This window comes from Callionymus lyra, chromosome 4 (genome assembly GCF_982586985.1).
Source record: "Callionymus lyra chromosome 4, fCalLyr1.hap1.1, whole genome shotgun sequence".
NCBI lineage: Eukaryota > Metazoa > Chordata > Actinopteri > Syngnathiformes > Callionymidae > Callionymus > Callionymus lyra.
This window is the reverse complement of record NC_141821.1, coordinates 14,191,018-14,211,863: the sequence shown is the minus strand read 5'-3', so window position 1 is coordinate 14,211,863 and position 20,846 is coordinate 14,191,018. Positions and strand designations below refer to the sequence as shown.

General features: G+C 37.6%; 3 protein-coding genes and 1 pseudogene across 5 annotated transcripts; all 4 read right to left on the bottom strand.

The window, feature by feature from the left end:
• Nucleotides 1-360: 360 nt before the first annotated feature.
• Nucleotides 361-4,951, bottom strand: pigm (phosphatidylinositol glycan anchor biosynthesis, class M). Its single transcript, XM_087788061.1, has 8 exons — nt 4,670-4,951; nt 3,116-3,289; nt 2,877-2,997; nt 2,566-2,806; nt 2,281-2,384; nt 1,778-1,932; nt 1,565-1,666; nt 361-805 (listed from the first exon to the last, which is right to left on the bottom strand). Exons 1-8 carry the CDS (start codon nt 4,826-4,828, stop codon nt 638-640), a joined length of 1,224 nt encoding a protein of 407 aa, XP_087644187.1. The 5' UTR covers nt 4,829-4,951; the 3' UTR covers nt 361-637.
• A 484-nt stretch (nt 4,952-5,435) lies between these two features.
• LOC148081803 (leukocyte elastase inhibitor-like) lies at nt 5,436-11,256 on the bottom strand. 2 transcript variants are annotated; one of them, XM_087788851.1, is made up of 10 exons: nt 11,158-11,256; nt 9,932-10,108; nt 8,610-8,711; nt 7,619-7,756; nt 7,395-7,512; nt 7,046-7,188; nt 6,652-6,729; nt 6,488-6,577; nt 6,085-6,265; nt 5,436-6,004 (listed from the first exon to the last, which is right to left on the bottom strand). In XM_087788851.1, the coding sequence occupies exons 2-10, from the start codon at nt 10,097-10,099 to the stop codon at nt 5,778-5,780; spliced, it is 1,245 nt and encodes a 414-aa protein (XP_087644977.1). In that variant the 5' UTR covers nt 10,100-10,108; nt 11,158-11,256; the 3' UTR covers nt 5,436-5,777. The 2 variants fall into 2 exon arrangements, with proteins under 2 accessions (XP_087644977.1, XP_087644979.1); XM_087788853.1 differs by lacking the exon at nt 8,610-8,711.
• Nucleotides 11,257-11,987: 731 nt separating this feature from the next.
• On the bottom strand, nt 11,988-15,681 carry LOC148081802 (leukocyte elastase inhibitor A-like; annotated as a pseudogene). The gene is made up of 8 exons (XR_015710886.1): nt 15,402-15,681; nt 14,786-14,926; nt 14,415-14,532; nt 14,157-14,295; nt 13,926-14,003; nt 13,648-13,737; nt 13,100-13,280; nt 11,988-13,019 (listed from the first exon to the last, which is right to left on the bottom strand). The product of XR_015710886.1 is annotated as a leukocyte elastase inhibitor A-like (transcript).
• Nucleotides 15,682-16,481: 800 nt separating this feature from the next.
• On the bottom strand, nt 16,482-20,736 carry LOC148081801 (leukocyte elastase inhibitor A-like). Its single transcript, XM_087788855.1, has 8 exons — nt 20,457-20,736; nt 19,185-19,325; nt 18,816-18,933; nt 18,547-18,689; nt 18,315-18,392; nt 18,037-18,126; nt 16,969-17,149; nt 16,482-16,886 (listed from the first exon to the last, which is right to left on the bottom strand). Exons 1-8 carry the CDS (start codon nt 20,631-20,633, stop codon nt 16,663-16,665), a joined length of 1,152 nt encoding a protein of 383 aa, XP_087644981.1. The 5' UTR covers nt 20,634-20,736; the 3' UTR covers nt 16,482-16,662.
• Nucleotides 20,737-20,846: the final 110 nt, after the last annotated feature.

The following is a 20,846-nucleotide window of genomic DNA, read 5'->3' as shown; positions in this document are numbered from 1 at the left end:
AAGGGCCGCACGGAAATAGAAGTATATAAATAATTTACAATTTAATAATATAAGTAAATCCTTTATGTAATTTGCGTTATTTTGATTATTACCATGTGAAAGATGTATTGTTTTGAAGGTAATTTTAACCTGTTATTCTCAGCATATCTTTAAACCGACTCAGGTCAGGTTTTCTCAAAAAAACAAAGTGTGAAACAGTGAAAATGAATAAACACAAACTCTTTGTGGGACCATTTTGTTGCACAGTCACTAGTCCAGAGCTCCTGCTGAGTCAGCGTCATGAGATTTTTCATGCACTTAACATTTATTTTTCTTGCCAGCAATTTTTATCTGAAGGTTGGTCCATGAAAAATAATGATGACATTAAGGTGGTCCATGATGCAAATAAAAGGTTGAGCCCTGGTCTACAGCGGAATGAAAATGAAAGCACGCAATACTTGTTAACACAGAGATATCTTTATAAAACACTGTTTTGAGAGCAGATGTTATACTTCTATATGTCCATATTTATCAGAGTAGTGGTTTATTTATATTACTTTGTAACAAACCAGGAAGGATTTTCCAAGATCAAACCACCCTTCATTACAGTCACTCACCAAAATATATATATATCGAGTCAAAGATTCCACTCAGAGATTCACTCTAGATTCTGTCTTTTTTTTCTTTGTGTGCGTCTGTAATGCGTCACCACCTGTGAAAGGATGAAGCAGTTGACCGTCAGGAAGAAGAGTCCAGCCAGCCAGACCCAGAGGAAGGAGTTGTGGCCCTCAAACTCCAGCAGGTAGGCGGGGCCTAACCACGCCCCCTGTTGGCAAACAGAACATACTTCAACATGATTGGACATCTGTTTTAATTTGATTTTAAGAAAATGGTTTTACATAAACCCATGAAACCATGACAGAGATCTGTTGTTTTCAGCAGGAAGGTCAGAGAGGTTGTTGTAAGCTTGTTTTGAAATGCAACCTAAGTTGCTTTTTGTGTTCCACTCTGCAGGTGGTGGTTTGGAAAGACAAGGTCACGGTGTTTTTTGTCCAAATGCAACAGGAGGTTGAGAGTGCTTTTGCTACACATGACCTGCTGTGTTGTGCTCTTAGAGGCATCGAAACTGAACCAAATTTAGCCAGAACCTTCATGTTTACATTCACTCGTTCATTTGAGTGTCAGGCATCAGTTCTCGTTCACGATCCATATTTCAAAATAAGACCTTTTTATTCCCTTGAAATGTATCGGACGATACCAGTGTTAGCCAAAGCTGCATAAAAAGAACACCACGCTGTCAAAGTACATCCTTTTTTACTTTTTTGAACTACAGTTCATAAAGAAAAGCAAGAGAACTGTCATGTTATTGAAATATTATCAATAGAAAGGACGGAATAAAAGACAGTGAGTAGCCCACTGCTTAGTCAGAGTCATTATCCTAAACAAGTCAAATAAATCAAAATGCTCTGTAAAAGATAAGTGTAGTCACTTATTTGATAACGTTTTTTTGTCAATATTCCATTTAAGTAGAAATGACTGACACATTGTTTGTGGGTCAATAATGCAGAACAAATATGCGACTCACCTGACCAAGAAACCACAGCAACAAGAGTCCAACTCCCTGCTTGAGTGAAAGTCTGAGATTGGGAATGACCAAAGGAAGCAGGCACAGGTACCACAGGAAGTACTGCAAAAACCAAAACATGTTCAGAATGCGAGAACAAAAACGGTCTTCGGTGACGTTAATTCAGATCCAGAGGGTTCCAGGAAGAAACAATTCTCGTGTGTATTTTGTTACTTGTGAGGTGCAGACTTTGTTGAAGGACACAAAGATGCCGGTGTGCAGGAAACAGCAGAACGCCAGATCACGGTGGAAAGCCCACGATGCGACCAGCAGCAGGACTAACTGCGGAAGAAACGCCGCCAGTCCAAGAAACTGGCTCCACCTGCTGCCTGTCGCCACACACGGAGGATTAGTGTGAAGAGCTACATTTGTAGCAAACTCAAAAGCACAAGGAGCCAAAATCTTAACCACAATCTGGGTCAAGCTAAATATACTGTAAATGTGTAAAGCCTGACTAAAACAATGTGATATCATTCGGTATTCAAATTATTTCATATTGATTCAATCATGAATGTAACGTCTATGCAGTTCACTACAAACATTTTCATTGTCTTATTATTAAGTTTATTATTTCCTGTGCTTGTCTCTCACAATTCTTGCGAGCCGTTAATCAGTATAGACTCGAATTTCAAAGCTCTGGCGGGCCACATGAAACGGTTTCTTCACAGTGAACATACCTGCAGTGAGATAAAGCATGTAGAAGTATGGCGAGAAGTTGTGTCGGATATCCAGTCTGGTTAAATGATACAGGTATGTTTCTTGGAGGAAATCATATCCGTAACTGGCGACGAATAAGAAAAGACAGTTCCATTAATAATGTACCGACATACAGCATAACATTTAGATTTGACAACAGGATGACTGAGATGACCTTTAAACCCGCCATCTTTTCCATCTATGAGTCAGTTGAGAACGGAGACACTTGTCCTCTACATCAACTAATAAAGTGGAGAAGCACTCACAGGTGGAAAAAAAGTGCAGTGAGAGTGAAAAAGACTCCGGCTGCCACGCTGGCGAAAAGAAGCAGCTCCTTGTTGAGAAAAGTCCCAAAGAACCTGCTGATTTTCCTCCACCACTGGTCCTTCTTTGTGCTGGTCTGAGGGGTACGCAGAGTCAAGATGATGGGAAGACAATATGTGATCGGGTAGATCTTCATATGGACAGACAGGCCATAGAGAACAGCAGCCCTCAGCAGACACCGGCCTACAGAAGTGGATAAGAGGTAGTTATCACACACACTTATTCTACCTTGTAGATTTTGGATCTCACTTACGTTCCAGAGAATGTAAAGTCCCGAGTACCAGAACAACCAGGATGGACTCAGCATTACCTCTGCTGGAGACCCCCATGGGCAGAGGGTTTAGGAGCCAAAGAGAGCAAAGCTGACAAGCCCTCTGAAAAGCAAGTTGTTGTTTTTTTTATAGAAAGGTAATTTTATCAAAACAAAAACAAAAACTAGTAGAGAACAAAATTTTAGATGGATCAAGTTTTAAGTCAACTCTTTATTCTTACCTTACAGTTCAGGTTTCTCAGGCGTAGAATTCTGTACATCAGTATTCCAGAGAGAACATCACAGATGACAAACAGGATTTTGCCAAATGCCATGGAGAGGAAGATGTTAGGAGTGAGCAACCAGGCGAGAAGAGGAGTGTAACGGTACGTCGATCTGTCGTAGGGTGACTCTCCCTGAGAAAGAAACACACATCAGAAAGAAACATGTTATCTGGGAATAAAAATGAAGGTTAAAGTACATTTTGTAAGAATCTGGGTTATCGAAATCTCTGCAGCATCTATTAGACTTATTCAATTTAGCAATATTAGATTTCCCTTTATCAGTAGTTAACACATTGATTTATTTAAGATTTGGGATGAACAACAAACTGTCAACAAACAGTTGTTATTAAACCAAGGAAGAAGGTTCCTAGAAAATATTTCTAGTGCGAACTTGTATACATTTGGTTGATCCAACTGAGCCCCAGAGGCTGAACAGCTCAGTCAGTGGTTAGCTAGAAATCAAACACTCTACAGCTAAATGTGGACAAAACTGAAACACTGGTGATTGATCCTGATGGTAAGATTCCAGGGTTGAGTCAGTATTTGGGTGACTTAGGTCAGTCTGTCAAACTGAGTATGAGAAACCTGGGTGTTGTATTTGATAAAGACATGTCTGTTGTTCGACACTGTAGAAAACTGACCAGAAACTGTTTCAACTGAGAAAAATCTCTAAACTTAGGAAAATGTTGTCACAACATGATCTGGAGCTTGTAATCCATGCGTTTGTGTCTTTTCGCCTGGACTATTGTAACAGTTTGTTTTCATGTCTTAACAAGAAGGATCTGTCTCGCCTGCAGTTGATTCAGAACTCTGCAGCGAGAATTCTGACCCGCTCCACGAGAAGAACTCACATTTTTCCGATCATTAAAACTCTTCACTGGCTTCCAGTTTCTTTCAGGATCAACTTTAAAATTCTGATTCTTACTTTCAGATCTATTCATAGCCAGGCTCCTCCTTACATCAGTGATCTGATCCAGCCTTACACCCCAGCTCGGGCTCTGAGGTCTGTGGATCAGAATCTACTGATGGTTCCACGCACACGACTCAGGACCAGAGGAGATAAATCCGTTCAGGCTGTTGCTCCTAAGCTTTGGAACGATCTTCCTCTCTCTTTGCGCTTGATGGATCTACTGACTCCTTCATGAAACATCTTAAGACGTTTTTATTTGTTCAGGATTTTCCTTGATTATCTGGAACTCCTGTTGTTTTATCAGTTTTATCTTGATCTTTAAAGTATATACTTTATTGAATATTGTTTTGATTGTTTAAGCGCTTTGTGACCCTGGTCTGGAAAAGCGCTATACAACTAAAAATTACTTACTTTCTTACTTAATCCCTCTTATAGCCTAATGACTTTTAATTAAAAACATAATTCTGGAAACATGTTTTTGCATCAGCAACGTTATACTGACATGTTACGATGGAGGCGAAGAAAATAGTGAGTCAAACGAATATAACTAGATATATTAATTATTATTCTCGGAATATCGCGTGACTAGTTTAATGTGTTACCTTGTAGACAAAGTTTGCAGCGTCAGTAAACACATGATAATCTATATCTGTGTATTTGACGAGCATAGTTCTGTCCTGGAAGTCTCCATAGAACACCAGCGCCAGTCTGACAGCGACAGCAGCCGAGAACAGAACTCGCTTCTGGGTGAGAATCTCCATCACCACCCGAGCTGTAAAGAGCTAGAATCCTGGTAAAACTGAACGTCCTTTGATGTCCATAATTGGGAAAAACTTCAATGCGTTTTCATCACATTGAATCTTTTGAAACAAACGGCGTTTCAAAAAAATCAAACACGGAAGTAAACCGGAAGTCAAGAAACGCGTCGTTAATTGTCTGGAGTTAGCGCCATCTACTGCTACAACTGTGAAAAGCGTCTTATTCGCAGAATATTTATTTTATGAATACATACTTATTATTTAAACTATAATAATAATAATATAATACTGACCAATGTGAAGGCAGTTGTCTCACTACAACAACAAAAAAAAGTTTTAATTGTAACATACGTATATATTTTTTTGTTTATTATTGTTTCACGGCAAGCAAAGAGATGAAAAAACTACAAACATAAAATTTCATAGTACTTGCAATTTAATTAAATAATGTATAAAAAAAAAAAAAATTAAGTATATTTATACGTATCTGCATTAGTGCCTGTTGTTGGTTTCGACCTCATGTCTGGAATTAAGAATAAGTTGGAAGGTCTTTGAATGTATAAATAATTACAATACTCTGAGGAGTAAAATAAGAAAAACAACAACCCAGTAGTGGTTCAGAAATGAATTTTATTGCACATTATAGAGAATATTAATGCATAAAACCTTTACTTGAACTTTCATGTAAACTGTACCCCAGCTTCTTTTGGGATTCTTTTTCAAGTGAATTTGAACTTGATGTTATGGATTTTTACTTTTCTTTGGTTATAGAAAGGAATGAAAACAACATCCGTTTTAATAGGCATAGTGAGTATTTAAAATGAACAGTTAAGGCACTTTAGAATGGATCGCATTAGAAGATGACGCTCTCTCATGCGTGTCGCCATATTAGAGCTTATTTCTACTCGCTTTATTGAGCAGAAAGGAAGGCTGTCAAGAATTTTTTTCCAGCTCACTTAGGTGTGCAGTATCGACCAGAGAAGAGAATGCTTTTGGTCGGGTTGTGGCGAATAAAGAAGAGGAAGGGATGATCTGCATTGAAGCGTTCTGTACGCATGGCACAGCGAAACATCATGACCGCTGCGGTGGCAGCAGCTGCTTCGGTTCCCTCCTCGTTCACCTCCACAAAGGCCTTGTGAACGACCTTGGACACGCACAGATCATTATTCTTGGACATTCCTGCAAAAATATTTCAGTCCGTTAGGATTCTAGTTTTAACATCATTTTGCAAGCGGTGAATTTTTTTTTTTTTGTCAAACCTGAGAAATCACTTCTCCCAGCGTCAAAAGCGTCAACCATTCCCATGCTGACCAGGACATCTTTCAAGTCGTACGTTTCTTCCAACTTGAATCTTGGTAGGCTGACCTGGACGTCCACGTTGTCCATCATGTCAGGCCGGGTCCACTCGGCGAAGTTCTCATTGGTCAACCCCTTTTCAAGCTGTTGGCAGAACAAATATGGCAACGTTGACTTCACTCTCTTATTACGGCATCTTAACTAGAATACTCTCAGCGCATCAGCTCAATAAGATGCTATTATCTGCCTCTTTAATTCATCTGTGTCTCTATGATGGTTTATCATTCATCATAGTCTCACAATCTGTTGTTGTTTCATGTTATTATAGATTCATTAAACTGCTTGGGCCTAAGTTGAGTGTTTTACCTTCTCCAAGCCTGTCGTGTCATCCTTAATTTCCTGAGGGAGAAAGATGAGCATGCTCAGATCCTTCCCCTCGTAAGGCAACTCCAAGATCTGCACGGTAGATGGTTTCAATGGTTAACTTTGTCTCTGAGAAATACAACTGATTTTACAAGTACATTATATACCTGGCACTCCATCTCTGGGATGTAAGTGAAATTGAACTTGGATTTAAGGTGCATCATTTGAACAGGCGTCATATTGTTCTGAAATAAAGACACAAGGAGTGAACAACGTCAAATATGAGTGAACAGATTGAACAAAATGTGTGTCTTTAACAGGAAGAACTTGCTTGTGATACTATCTTTTCATTCTTGGAGGCCCTTAATTACCTTGTCCTCGATCATATCTTTTATTTAAATCTATAGGTTGTGATATCAACTTAAACTTTAGTCTACTTTATTGTTGAGCCAAACATCCAACAGGCCACATGAATAGATTTGGCGGCCCCAGGGGGCCTTCATTTGACCCCGTCCTCGTTGCCAATCAATTAAGACCTTTCGATGTTGCTTCAATATTTACCTTGGTGGTCTTGAACTGTTGCTCTTTTGTGTTGCTGTCCTGGAACTTCTTGTCCCAGTTGCCTTTGAAGTAAATGGCGTTCACCAGCACCAGGCGGCTCATATTGTCCAGGACGCCATCAGCAAGAAGGTCCTTAATTTTACCTGGACAGAAAATGTGTCACACAGTTGAAAAGAATTTAAGAAGACAAGGCCTTACCAATAGTTTAAACAAAGTGTTACCAGCCAGAAGGAAAACATGCTTTGATCATTAGAAAAATACAAACACAGAATAGTTTTGTTCTTTATTGGTCTCAATTATATTTTCAGGAGCAACACGATCCTGGACTTTGGGCTTCATCTGAACTCACCATTGGTCTTGCCCTCCACCCAGTTGTTGATGTTAAGTCTCGCTGCCTCATAATCCTTTATGAAGTCCACAGTCTCCAGCTCAGCTTGGTAGGAATCTTTGGAATTTTTCAGGAACTCCTGTGAGCATCATTGACATAGTTTACAAAAAAAAAAAACCCTGTTATTCTCCGTTGCCAACATCCTGTAGGAAACCTGTTTTGATTCCTCTCATCCATGAACACACCTCGACAAACTCGAAGGACTGCTCCCCGTACAGTCGGTTGGCAACACTCAGAGCATACGGGGCCTCTTTTCTGTGGATCACGTTCAGCAGTTTGCCAAAGTTTTGGTGGACTTCCTGACAGGCCTGTGTTTTCAGACCCTGGGAGAAAAAAAGACAATATTAGCACCACACTGGGACGTTAACGAATGTTTAGGTTTAGAAAATAAGAACCAAAGACAGAATGTGAAAGGTTACAGTTTAAAAAGGAGGAAGAAAAATACCAAAAAAGTTTATATAACATTGAGTTTGGAATTCATTTACGATTATGACTTGACAACATTATGTTAAACAGGATAATGAACGTAAAACTATTGTTTTCCAATTTGCTTCCCACGCATGTTGCTCTTGTTTTATCATGTGCAGTGGTGCCAGTTTGCCAAAAAAAAAAAGAATAAAATCTCTCACGACATCTCACTACACGTTATACACGAAGGTGCGTTCAGTAAAGTGGGAACGGCTCTTGTGCAATCAGAACATTTTTACAGAATAAAACTAAATTCGATGACACGAAAAATGTAATAATAAAAATGTAAAAATAAGAAAAATGTGTTTGAAGTTTGCCATACATGCGAAAACATGATTATTTAAACGTGATAAGTCAAAAATCGGACCTTAAAAATGAATTCCGTTTTCACCAGAACCTCACACGGAACACTCAGATAAGATCTTTAGAAGCAGAGTTAAGCAGTTTTATCCCTTCACCATCACAAACTGTTACCTCCCAGGTTAAAATAAGCATGAATGTTAGAGTCAATGTTACTTTGAAACACCAGGAAGAAACGTTGACTTCATAGTGTTACGCAACATATCAGCTTTGTCCAACACAATCAATCTGTAGGAGATAAAGCGTTAGACAGAACCACTCCCTTTCTGTGTTTGCCATCACAGAAAACATCCATCACCATGTCCACACCAAGACAAAAAAAAGTCTTCTGATGGATGATTTTGTTACCAATTGATTCCTAATAAAATCTGGCAGGTGTTGCTGGACTTGTTGCTGCATTTGACTGGCCATAGGTGGCTCTGGCTTCTTAGCCTGAGCAAAGCGGAGGACCTGAGGGTGGAAGCGAAGACATTGAAACAAAACAGTTTGACTCCGAAAACACATTTCCTCTTTTGATTTGGACGTCGTTTAAAAAAATCTGTCTAACATATGTCTTATTCCAGATGTCGAGTCGACTTGCCACGTCAGAAACTATTTTTTTTTTTTAATTTCCGATCACAAAGTGACGGTTACAGATTTCTTAGCTTCCTCAAATGTTGCCTAATGATGCCACTGCCAACGTAAAAAAAAAGACATCACAAACTGACAAGACTAAAATACTTCTGTTCTTATCTCCAGTGACTCAGTGCTCTCATGCATATGTGGAATTTCTGACTTTCTAAGCAGTAAAAGCGAGTCACTCTGGCAACGTTCTGAGACAAACAGTAACAGCAGCAGCCTATTCCTCTTGCACAACTGCCAAGTGGCACACCCACTGCTGCTCTGAGTCAGCGGGTCAAGCCTTGCATACGTGTAAATGTGCAAACAAACATGTACTAAAGAAATATGAGTCGTTTGAGAGGGCTGTTATTGGTCATCTTTAGGTGCAAATCCTCTTTGGAATCCCTTCATTTTAATGCATTCGCTAAATCTACTGTTCCTATTAACTACAACGTAATATAACCTCATGTATTAACCTTTGTACTGAAGATGTAATAAACCTCTTTTTCTTCACTGCCACATAAAACCACTGATAGATGTCTGATAGATTTTGCAACAAATTCACAACCTTCATGGGAGTGTTTCTCCCACAGACACACCTTTGTACATCTACATGGGTGCGGCTTGTTTCAAAAGAAGTGCTTTGTCCTACATTTCCATTCGCACTAAATCTGCAGAATTTGTACATACAAGACTCTTATACCAGTCAAGACATTGTCCGTCTCTCAGGCCAGTTTAGCCTGTAATCTAACTTTGTTTCTCTCCCTGAACCACTCACTTATAACAAATATCCTGCAGTCTGTATTTTACAGATTTACAGTCGATATTCTTTACATCTCCCTTTTTTTTTTAAAGAAACAAAGGTCAGGAGATCCACTTCATTGCGGGGATTGAAAAGGGGTTTGAAGCAAAGGTTACCTAAAAAACTACATTCACGTTGACATTTAATATTACGTTTCCTGCAGAATACAATGTTAATTTTGTGACTCACTATTATTAGATGAGAATAAAATTATACAAATGATCATAACACATCATAAATAAATGTAAACTCGGGTGCATTACATTACCTCCGACATCTCTTTGTGGGTGTTACCGCTCGCGCCCAGCATCACCATCGCCATGGCGGAGGAGATGCTGAAGGGGGAGTAGAAGATGTTGGCCGTCTTTTCATTATCGCCAAACTTCTTCAGCAAATCCAGGCAGAAGGCAGTGTTGGCACTGGACAGAGATTCCATTGTGTCGGACTGTGGAAGAGAAGAAGAAGGCTGAGCTCAGTTCAAGTTGTTGTTACAATGAAAATTAAAGTTTGCTTTACATACTAAAACACTTTTTTTAAACAGAAACTGACCTTGGTCTGGAAAAGCGCTATATAAATACAAATTACTTACTTTTTTATTTTAAACAAATGCACTGGAAGTAGAATTGCAACTGCAGAATTTATGACATTACACTATTGTGGTAAGCCAAAAATACATTTTTCAAACTGCAGACAGGAGCTTGAGTGTTTGATTAAAAAGAAACTTAAAAGCCCCTAAAACAAGTTTTATATGGGATCGAAAAACAAACAATGCTGAAGAATGTAGAGAAACAAGTACTTTAAGCCAAGTTGTTGATTTGATTCTCATCAGGTGAATGGAAACTTTTTCACAAACTACATGTCAGGACACAAGAAAAATAAGTAGAGTTTTTTAAAATCTTATGTTTAGTTTAAATTAAAAACACAGACGGGAAATTGCACTTCTGACATACATATCACAATTTTAATTTACAGCAGGAAGGAAGTTTCCCATTACATTTTTTTGTGCAGTGAACTTTAGAATTCTAGGAAATGTACACATTTAGTCATTTTCTACCGATTAAATTAATTTAATTTAGATTACAAGACTACATTGTCCATACAAAATTATTTTAAAAGTATGTTGTACAAAGATTGAGTACATCAAATATAAGTTTCCTTTTTTAGACTGTTACAAGCAAAAAACAATGATAATTAATTTATATTGATTTTTTTTTTTTTTTTAATTCCTTTTTTTTTTTTACGAAAAAAGTAAATGTCATTCTTTAAATTAAATTTCAAAACCAAAGTGCGGTAATTTTTAGATACATACTTTTATTATTTAGTCTCACAAACATACACTGTAGTAACATAAAAAAAAAACTTGTTATTATTTCTCTGTTTTGACCATTGTTTATCATCCAATATTTTGTGATCTGCAAAAACAACCTGTTTAAAAACGGACCGAACGAATATTAATAAACAAAAGAGCCTATAAAGAGAACTTTCCATACTTACTATGAGAGGAGTGTCCACAGGTTCACAGGGATCGAGAAGTGACAGAAGGGAGTTCCTGCTCTGCGCACTTTTATTATGGTCGACACTCCTCGAAACAAGAGCTTCCGCAATGTCAGTTCCTACGGCGTCCGCGAGGATCAAAAGACCAAGGTTTCAGATTGCATAACCGGTGGAGGCTGATCTGAAGAGAATAATGGTTTGATGGTGACATTCTGTCAATAGAACTTAAAGATAAACATCAAAAGGTTTATTAGGAGCGTACACATAAGAATAGTTAGTGTAATGTACTTTTATAGTGGTGCTGTTTTTGTTTTTAAAAAACTTTTTTTTGCTTTATTCTATCAATTAAACAGCCCTTAAAAATTTCATTATTGTATAATGTATGGTGCTTCACACTAGATTAACTGTTTTTTTTCTTTGCAGCATTTAATTCTATATACTGTCTTATCCCGTAACGTTATGCTTGGTCAGATCGAACAAGCGTGTTGTTTACTGCACAATAAAAAAGATTTTTGTGCAAAGGACAGAGACACTTTCCGCTATAACAAAAATGCAGGATTGCGGCGAAAGGATTTCATATTGAAATGGTCTTTGGTTAAAATATTTTAACTTTTCTTTGACATAATTGTAGAGATTCTTAAATTAAATAAAAAAAAACAATGCTTAGCATTCACCTTTATAGTAAACACATTTTATTAAAGATCAGATAGCCTTTAATTAAAGTTCATGGTCATCAAATTAATGACAAATTGTAGTAAAAGATAGTTAAAAAAAAAACACAATGCACAATCTTCCAACATAAAAATTGTATTTTAGTCTTTATGTTTAAATCATATTGATGAAGCCGTTTTCATACAAATCAATGCAATTGTTTTTTTCCAAACTCTGAAACTTAATATAATTTAGGGATTTTGGGGTGTGGTCAAACAACTGTTGTTTAAAAATGATCATCTAAAACAAACAATAGCAGTTACAAGAGTGAATCATGGGAAATTAAATACATTAAATACATCTACCCATGATAAAGATGTCTTCAACTGTCAAATATTCCAGGAAAAACCAAAATGTGTTTTAACTTGGCTGATACATCCGACCATACACATTAGAAGTTCAGGGAGAGCATTAATATAACCCTATGTGAAGACGGGCAGTAACCGCCTGTGCCCGTCTACTTTGTGTGGTTCCTTGTGTTCCAGGTAATCTGACTCTTACTGAGCGTTTTTATAAAATTCATTTTATTTTGAGGTGCCTTTCTTGGCAATCAAGGTCGCATTACATAAAATTCAAACAGCCAAACATAAAAACACAATTAAAACATTAAGATACAAAAAAAACATAATTAAAACACAGTGATTATGTGCAATAAAAGGATTTAAACAAATATGTTTTAAGATCCTGGAATTTTATGTGTCCATCTTCAACCTTATACAATAAAGTGCCAGTTTAATTGGGAGTGGATGCAGCTGCAGATGTCTTTTACTAACATTTAAATGTCGCCCTATCTCAATATTAAGCAGAGAGGATGCCACATGATTAGATATAACGATACTTCCATCATCACAGCAGAGCTTGGTTTCAGATTTGAATAGAGCAATAGTTATTAAAGTTTAGATAATTTCAGGGAAACTCTGTTGAGCTTCACTCTGGGGAACAGAATCGACCAGCGAAGAGAAGGCTTGAGGTGGGGTTGTGTCGAATGAAGAAGAGGAAAGGATGATCGGCTGTGAAGAAATTTTTCATCAAGCAACAATCCATTAACATGACAGCAGTGGCAGCAGCTGCTTCAGTGCCTTTCTCATTCACTTCCACATAAGCCTTGTGAAAGACTTCAGACACGGCAAACTCTTCCCCCGAAGATATTCCTGGAGGAATGACACAAGAGTTTACGATTATGATTATTCTTCAATAACATGTTGTTTTTAATTATTCGACTCTCATGTACCTGAAAAATCACTTCTTGCAGGGTCAAATGTATCCACCATCCCCATGCTGGTCAGAACCTCCTTCATGTTGTAATTTTCTTCCAGCTTGAATTGAGGGATGCTGACAGCCACAAATGTTGTCTTCATCACATCACGGCGAGTCCACTTCAAAAAGTTCTCAAAGGTCAGTTCCCTCTCCAACTGTTGACGACACAAATACACCTTGATTATCATCCTAAAATAATATTATGTTGCGTGTCAGCTAAGCCTTTCTAGCAACATTGCTAACGCTTCTGTGGCATTGCAGTAACACCATTCTAACATGAAAAAAAAAATCTGTTTTATCTAACAAATTTCCACCAACTACGAAGAAAATCCCTCTATTGCTTTTATCTTTCTGACTGTGAGAACTAATGACATGAAATAGCACAAGGCGAAGTTAGTTGGCATAGATACGGAGAGTATGTTGTTTTTTTTGGCCTTGGTATTTATTTCAGATTCTCATTTAGGTGCATCACAGCACAAAGTATGGACATGAATTGGTGTGACTTGAGTAAGAGTGTCTTACCTTCTCCAGTCCAGTCGAGTCATCTTCAATTTCTTCAGGTAGAAAAATAAGCATGCTGAGATCATTTCCTTTGTAGGGCATCTCCAGGATCTGAACAACAGGCAAACACCCAAGTCAATAGTGCAGCAACTGGTTGGCCGTCTCTTAGTTAAACCAAACAAAAATAAGGTTTTTAGAAAGTTTGAGAACGCACACTAACTCACAAATAAATAAATGGACTTTATTTTTAAAGGTAGCTTTGAATAAACGATGATTTGTTCACGAGATCTCTCCATTACCTTGAGGTTGACCTCCGGGATGACAGCCATAGGAAAGCTAGAGCTCATGTTCATCATCTTGACAGGTTTGGTCTCAGTCTGATAACAGTGGAAAAAAAATGCAAAACGGCACAAATTTTGGAAAAATGTTTTTCAAAGTATCCAAAATAATCGATGGAATTCGGATAATAAAGGATACCGTAGGACAAGTGTGTTAAAATGTATTTCTGTTTCTAAGCAGTGAACGTGTACCTTACTGATTCTGAAATCTCACTTGTATTTCTTTTTTCAAACTCCTCCTCCCATCTGGCTTTAAAGTAGATGGCATTGACCAGTACCAGGTTGGTGCTGCTCTGCACTGCATTACGTGCCAGCAAGTCCTTTATTTTACCTGGAAAAATAATTTCATTCAGCTTTTGTGTGAACATTGGTTTGCTTGCTGTTTTTAAAAGTGTAAATCCACTTCTAAGTCTTTAAATCTGAGTTCCTTTGTCAAACACTTGACCAAACCTTGTGTCTCATTTGCCACCCAATCATTGATCTTGAGTCTAGCTCCTTCTGAATTGTTCGTGAAGTCCATAAGTTCCAGGTCAGCCTTGTAGGAATCTCTGCATGATGCTTGGAAACCCTGCAAAAAAAACAACATTTTTTAAAACATTTCGAATTAGTGCTGGAGCAACAAGTAGCATAAACTACTTGTTAAAAAGGTGTTCTATTATTTATTTGTTTATTTATCCAAGTTAGTTTCATTGAAATTAAAATCTGTTTTAAAAGAGATACCTGGTTAAAATACGCAGTATATAATTTAATGGGCTACATGTTGTAGTTTTTTTAAGAATGGATTAAATGTTTGAGTATTTCCAACGGATGAACACACCAACCTCAACCACCGGGAAGGATTTATCTCCGTACAACCTGTTGGCAACACTGAGTGAATACAAGCCTTCCTTGTTGCCGACGCTGCTCAGAAGTTTCCCGAAGTTTGAGTGAACGTCCTCCTGACAGGCCTGAGTCTCCAGGCACTGGATCGCAGAAAAAGAAAGTATCACACATTATTTTCCAGGCCAACAAGGCAACCCAGTAAGAATCAATGACAGCATTGAAAAGTGCACATGGTATCATGGTTTAGGATCCAAGTAGAGACAGAAAGGTGTTGATCAAAGATAGGGGCTTGGGTACCACCAGGCCCACTGGCGATTTAATACTATTACCATAAAATTACGATACCACAATTGAGCAATAACTTACCCACACCCCTAAACTAAAAAAAAGGGTGTGTCTCATGTTCACCAGATTACATCTTGGTTTTGTTTTTTAATATTTGACATCCAAAGAATTTAAATGGTTTATTTCAGCTCATCATCAGGTGATTTTCTTGCCAAAACACAACAGATATTAGGCAACAGTTGTCAGTCATAGCTGTCATGTGACAACGAGTTGACAAACACTTCAATCACGAATAAAAGAAAATTATTTTCCAAACGACCCTGTTCGTACCTGTGACATCTGCCTCAGGGTGTGGCCCCTGGACCCCAGCATCAGCATGGCCAGAGCCGAGGAGATGCTGAAGGGAGAGAAGGCGACGTTGACTGTCTTGTCATCGCTGCCCAGACGAGTCAGCAAACGCAGGCCGAAAGTTGAGTTCGCCCGGGACACGCAGCTCACACTTTCCATTTTAAAGTACAATTAATCCTAACGAACCGGCGAAAAATCAAACTTTTAAAAATCCTCCTTTAAACCGATGCTCGCTGTGCGTTTCCGCGACTTCTGCCTCAGATGTGAGGTCGATGCGCATGCGCGAAACTCCCCTCCCCGCATTCCCCCTTCCACGCCTTCTGTAAAGTTAAATATAACGATTTTAAGTAAGTGATTTAAAAAGTATTTTTAAGTAATGTATGTAATATATACCTTGTCATGTAAAACATTTTTGAAATCATTAACAAGTGTTTCTCTTTTTAAGCTAAAAGGCGTATTTCGGTTTATATTAGATTAAAAAATGGTAGTCCAAATGTTATTACTTAATTTGTCGTAATAAAACACCAAATCGGTCGCAAGTGCGTTCTGTAAAATCCATTTCATCTTCAATTCCATCAGGAAGAAAAGCGCTATACAAATAAAAATTACTTACTTACTTACTTACATCGAGAGTGTGTTTCTATCATCTAACCAAAAGATGGCGCCAAAGACCACAGTCGACATTCACAAACCCTGTTTAAGGTAAGGTAAGGTAGAACTAGCAAATAGCCACAGCAAATAAAGCAATTTGTCATAATAAATAAATCAAATGAAAAGAAAATTTGTTTTGAAATAAATAAATAATAATAAATAAGAAACATTTTGTTTCTTTGTCGTCCACAGTTTTGAAACTTATTTTAGACTTCAGACTTTCTTTATTGTCATTGCACAGAAGATTGTTCATTTGGTTTTGTTTTAATTACCTTAAAATTGCTCTCTGTGATGACGTCTATAAATTGTGAAATAACAATATGAGGATTTAACAATAGAACAAACGTGCCAGAGGTAAATAGGTTGAGAAGGCAGTAGCAGGTTGTTTTTAAAAGAGTTCCCCACATTGTGCTCATATTTATTCACTTTATTAGGTGCATGTTGAGCAGAAGGAAAGCTGCCCCAGAACAGCTGTAACATGATTAGATAGAAGGACACTTCCATCATCGCAGTGAAGGCACATTTCAGATTCTGGTGAAACAATATTTAATAACTTTAAGTTGAGATCGTTTCAGGGAAACACTGTTGAGCTTCACTCTGGTGAACAGAATCGACCAGCGAAGAGAAGGCTTGAGGTGGGGTTGTGTCGAATGAAGAAGAGGAAAGGATGATCAGCTGTGAAGAAATTTTTCATCGAGAAACAACCCATTGACATGACAGCAGTGGCAGCAGCTGCTTCAGTGCCTTTCTCATTCACTTCCACATAAGCCTTGTGAAAGACTTCAGACACGGCAAACTCTTCCCCCGAAGATATTCCTGGAGGAATGACACAAGAGTTTACGATTATGATTATTCTTCAATAACATGTTGTTTTTTTAATTATTAGACTCTCATGTACCTGAAAAATCACTTCTTGCAGGGTCAAATGCATCCACCATCCCCATGCTGGTCAGAACCTCCTTCATGTTGTAATTTTCTTCCAGCTTGAATTGAGGGATGCTGACAGCCACAAATGTTTTCTTCATCACATCACGGCGAGTCCACTTCAAAAAGTTCTCAAAGGTCAGTTCCCTCTCCAGCTGTTGACGACACAAAAATACACCTTGATACTTTGGTTCTGTACACGCATTGCAGTAACAATCGTTCTAAAATAATATTATGTTGCGTGTCAGCTAAGGCTTGCAAGCAACATTGCTAACGCTTCTGTGGCATTGCAGTAACACCATTCTAACACTTGAGGGAGCCAGAAAAAAAATCTGTTTTATCTAACAAATGTCCACCAACTACGAAGAAAATCCCTCTATTGCTTTTATCATTCTGACTGTGAGAACTAATGACATGAAATAGCACAAGGCGAAGTTAGTTGGCATAGATACGGAGAGTATGTTAGTTTTTTTGGCCTTGGTATTTATTTCAGATTCTCATTTAGGTGCATCCCTTATCTTTTAAATCTGACCCTTTTCACAGCTACTGCCTCTATCTGGTCTGATGACCCTTCATAACAGCAGTTCATGTGACCACAGTCATAGATGGATGATAGAGTCCTGTAAAAGAATAATGGAATATCACCATTATTCGGATGACTACTTTGATGTGGGATAAAGTCATATTATATATATATATATATATATATATATATATATATATATATATATATATATATATATATATATATATATATATATATATATATATATATATATATATATATATATATATATATATATATATATATATATATATATATATATATACTGTATATGCTATATAGGAGCAAATTTATTTACCCAATTGATTCTTAATTGAAATGGACAATACACTGCAAAAGCTAAAACGGTACAGGTTACATGGATGTTTACTCAAGTTATTAAATTGACAAAATAGATCTTTGACTTCTTTGACTAAGAGACAGTCACAGCACAAAATATGGACATGAATTGGTGTGACTTGAGTAAGAGTGTCTTACCTTCTCCAGTCCAGTCGAGTCATCTTCAATTTCTTCAGGTAGAAAAATAAGCATGCTGAGATCATTTCCTTTGTAGGGCATCTCCAGGATCTGAACAACAGGCAAACACCCAAGTCAATAGTGCAGCAACTGGTTGGCCGTCTCTTAGTTAAACCAAACAAAAATAAGGTTTTTAGAAAGTTTGAGAACGCACACTAACTCACAAATAAATAAATGGACTTTATTTTTAAAGGTAGCTTTGAATAAACGATGATTTGTTCACGAGATCTCTCCATTACCTTGAGGTTGACCTCCGGGATGACAGCCATAGGAAAGCTAGAGCTCATGTTCATCATCTTGACAGGTTTGGTCTCAGTCTGATAACAGTGGGAAAAAAAAAGCAAAACAACACATATTTTGGAAAAATGTTTTTCAAAGTATCCAAAATAATCGATGGAATTCGGATAATAAAAGATACCGTAGGACAAGTTTGTTAAAATGTATTTCTGTTTCTAAGCAGTGAACGTGTACCTTACTGATTCTGAAATCCTCCTCACTTGTATTTATTTTTTCAAACTCCTCCTCCCATCTGGCTTTAAAGTAGATGGCATTGACCAGTACCAGGTTGGTGCTGCTCTGCACTGCATTACGTGCCAGCAAGTCCTTTATTTTACCTGGAAAAATAATTTCATTATCATAACAGCTTTTGTGTAAACATTGGTTTGCTTGCTGTTTTTAAAAGTGTAAATCCACTTCTAAGTCTTTAAATCTGAGTTCATTTGTCAAACATCTGAACAAACCGTGAGTCTCTTTTTCCACCCAATCATTGATCTTGAGTCTAGCTCCTTCTGAATTGTTCGTGAAGTCCATAAGTTCCAGGTCAGCCTTGTAGGAATCTCTGCATGATGCTTGGAAACCCTGCAAAAAAACACATTTTTTAAAACATTTCAAATTAGTGCTGGAGCAACTAGTAGCATAAACTACTTGTTAAAAAGGTGTTATATTATTTATTTGTTTATTTATCCAAGTTAGTTTCATTGAAATTAAAATCTGTTTTAAAAGAGATACCTGGTTAAAATACGCAGTATATAATTTAATGGGCTACATGTTGTAGTTTTTTTAAGAATGGATTAAATGTTTGAGTATTTCCAACGGATGAACACACCAACCTCAACCACCTGGAAGGATTTATCTCCGTACAACCTGTTGGCAACACTGAGTGAATACAAGCCTTCCTTGTTGCCGATGCTGCTCAGAAGTTTCCCGAAGTTTGAGTGAACGTCCTCCTGACAGGCCTGAGTCTCCAGGCACTGGATCGCAGAAAAAGAAAGTATCACACATTATTTTCCAGGCCAACAAGGCAACCCAGTAAGAATCAATGACAGCATTGAAAAGTGCACATGGTATCATGGTTTAGGATCCAAGTAGAGACAGAAAGGTGTTGATCAAAGATAGGGGCTTGGGTACCACCAGGCCCACTGGCGATTTAATACTATTACCATAAAATTAAGATACCATGATTGAGCAATAAATTGCAAGAGATTTCATCGACGATACTTCGCAATATCAGCGTCTCTTAAGCGTTTAAGAATTGATCGACTGCTCTGAATCCATTTTACCAGACTTACAAAACTTTAGACTTTCTTTTATCGTCATTGCACAGAAAACATAGCAGTGAAACTGGCAACGAAATTCCGTTGCTTGGCAACCGTTAAAAAACACTTGTCATATTAATGATGACAAATTAAAAGAAGTATATACCACAATGACCACACATTTTCCAATTTATTTGTGTTATGTATATGTCTTATAGAATATATATATATATACTGTATATATATATATATTCAAACCTCATTTTAAAAACTTGCATAAATCTGATGTAAATGAAAACCTGGTCACATTTTTTATTTTTATTTATTACTTAAGTTCAAGTTCAATTCCACTGCAGACTGAACATACAATTCAGTGCTAGTTCAAGTATTTGTTTGTTCTTTGTAGAACTTGTGCTTTTTGGAACAATGTAGTAGTCACTCAGTTAATACGATTTTTTTTTTTTTTACGATATTTAAGTAGTTATGAAATAAATGTATTCAGGGATTTAAATCGTAAATTGGCTATATTTATTGTTTCAAAATCGATACTTGTATGGCCAGTGTATCGATCACGTAAGGAGATTGTCGATGTTTTTGCCACACCCCTAAACTAAAAAAAAGGGTGTGTCTCATGTTCACCAGATTACATCTTGGTTTTGTTTTTTAATATTTGACATCCAAAGAATTTAAATGGTTTATTTCAGCTCATCATCAGGTGATTTTCTTGCCAAAACACAACAGATATTAGGCAACAGTTGTCAGTCATAGCTGTCATGTGACAACGAGTTGACAAACACTTCAATCACGAATAAAAGAAAAATATTTTCCAAACGACCCTGTTCGTACCTGTGACATCTGCCTCAGGGTGTGGCCCCTGGACCCCAGCATCAGCATGGCCAGAGCCGAGGAGATGCTGAAGGGAGAGAAGGCGACGTTGACTGTCTTGTCATCGCTGCCCAGACGAGTCAGCAAACGCAGGCCGAAAGTTGAGTTCGCCCGGGACACGCAGCTCACACTTTCCATTTTAAAGTACAATTAATCCTAACGAACCGGCGAAAAATCAAACTTTTAAAAATCCTCCTTTAAACCGATGCTCGCTGTGCATTTCCGCGACTTCCGCCTCAGATGTGAGGTCGATGCGCATGCGCGAAACTCCCCTCCCCGCATTCCCCCTTCCACGCCTTCTGTAAAGTTAAATATAACGATTTTAAGTAAGTGATTTAAAAAGTATTTTTA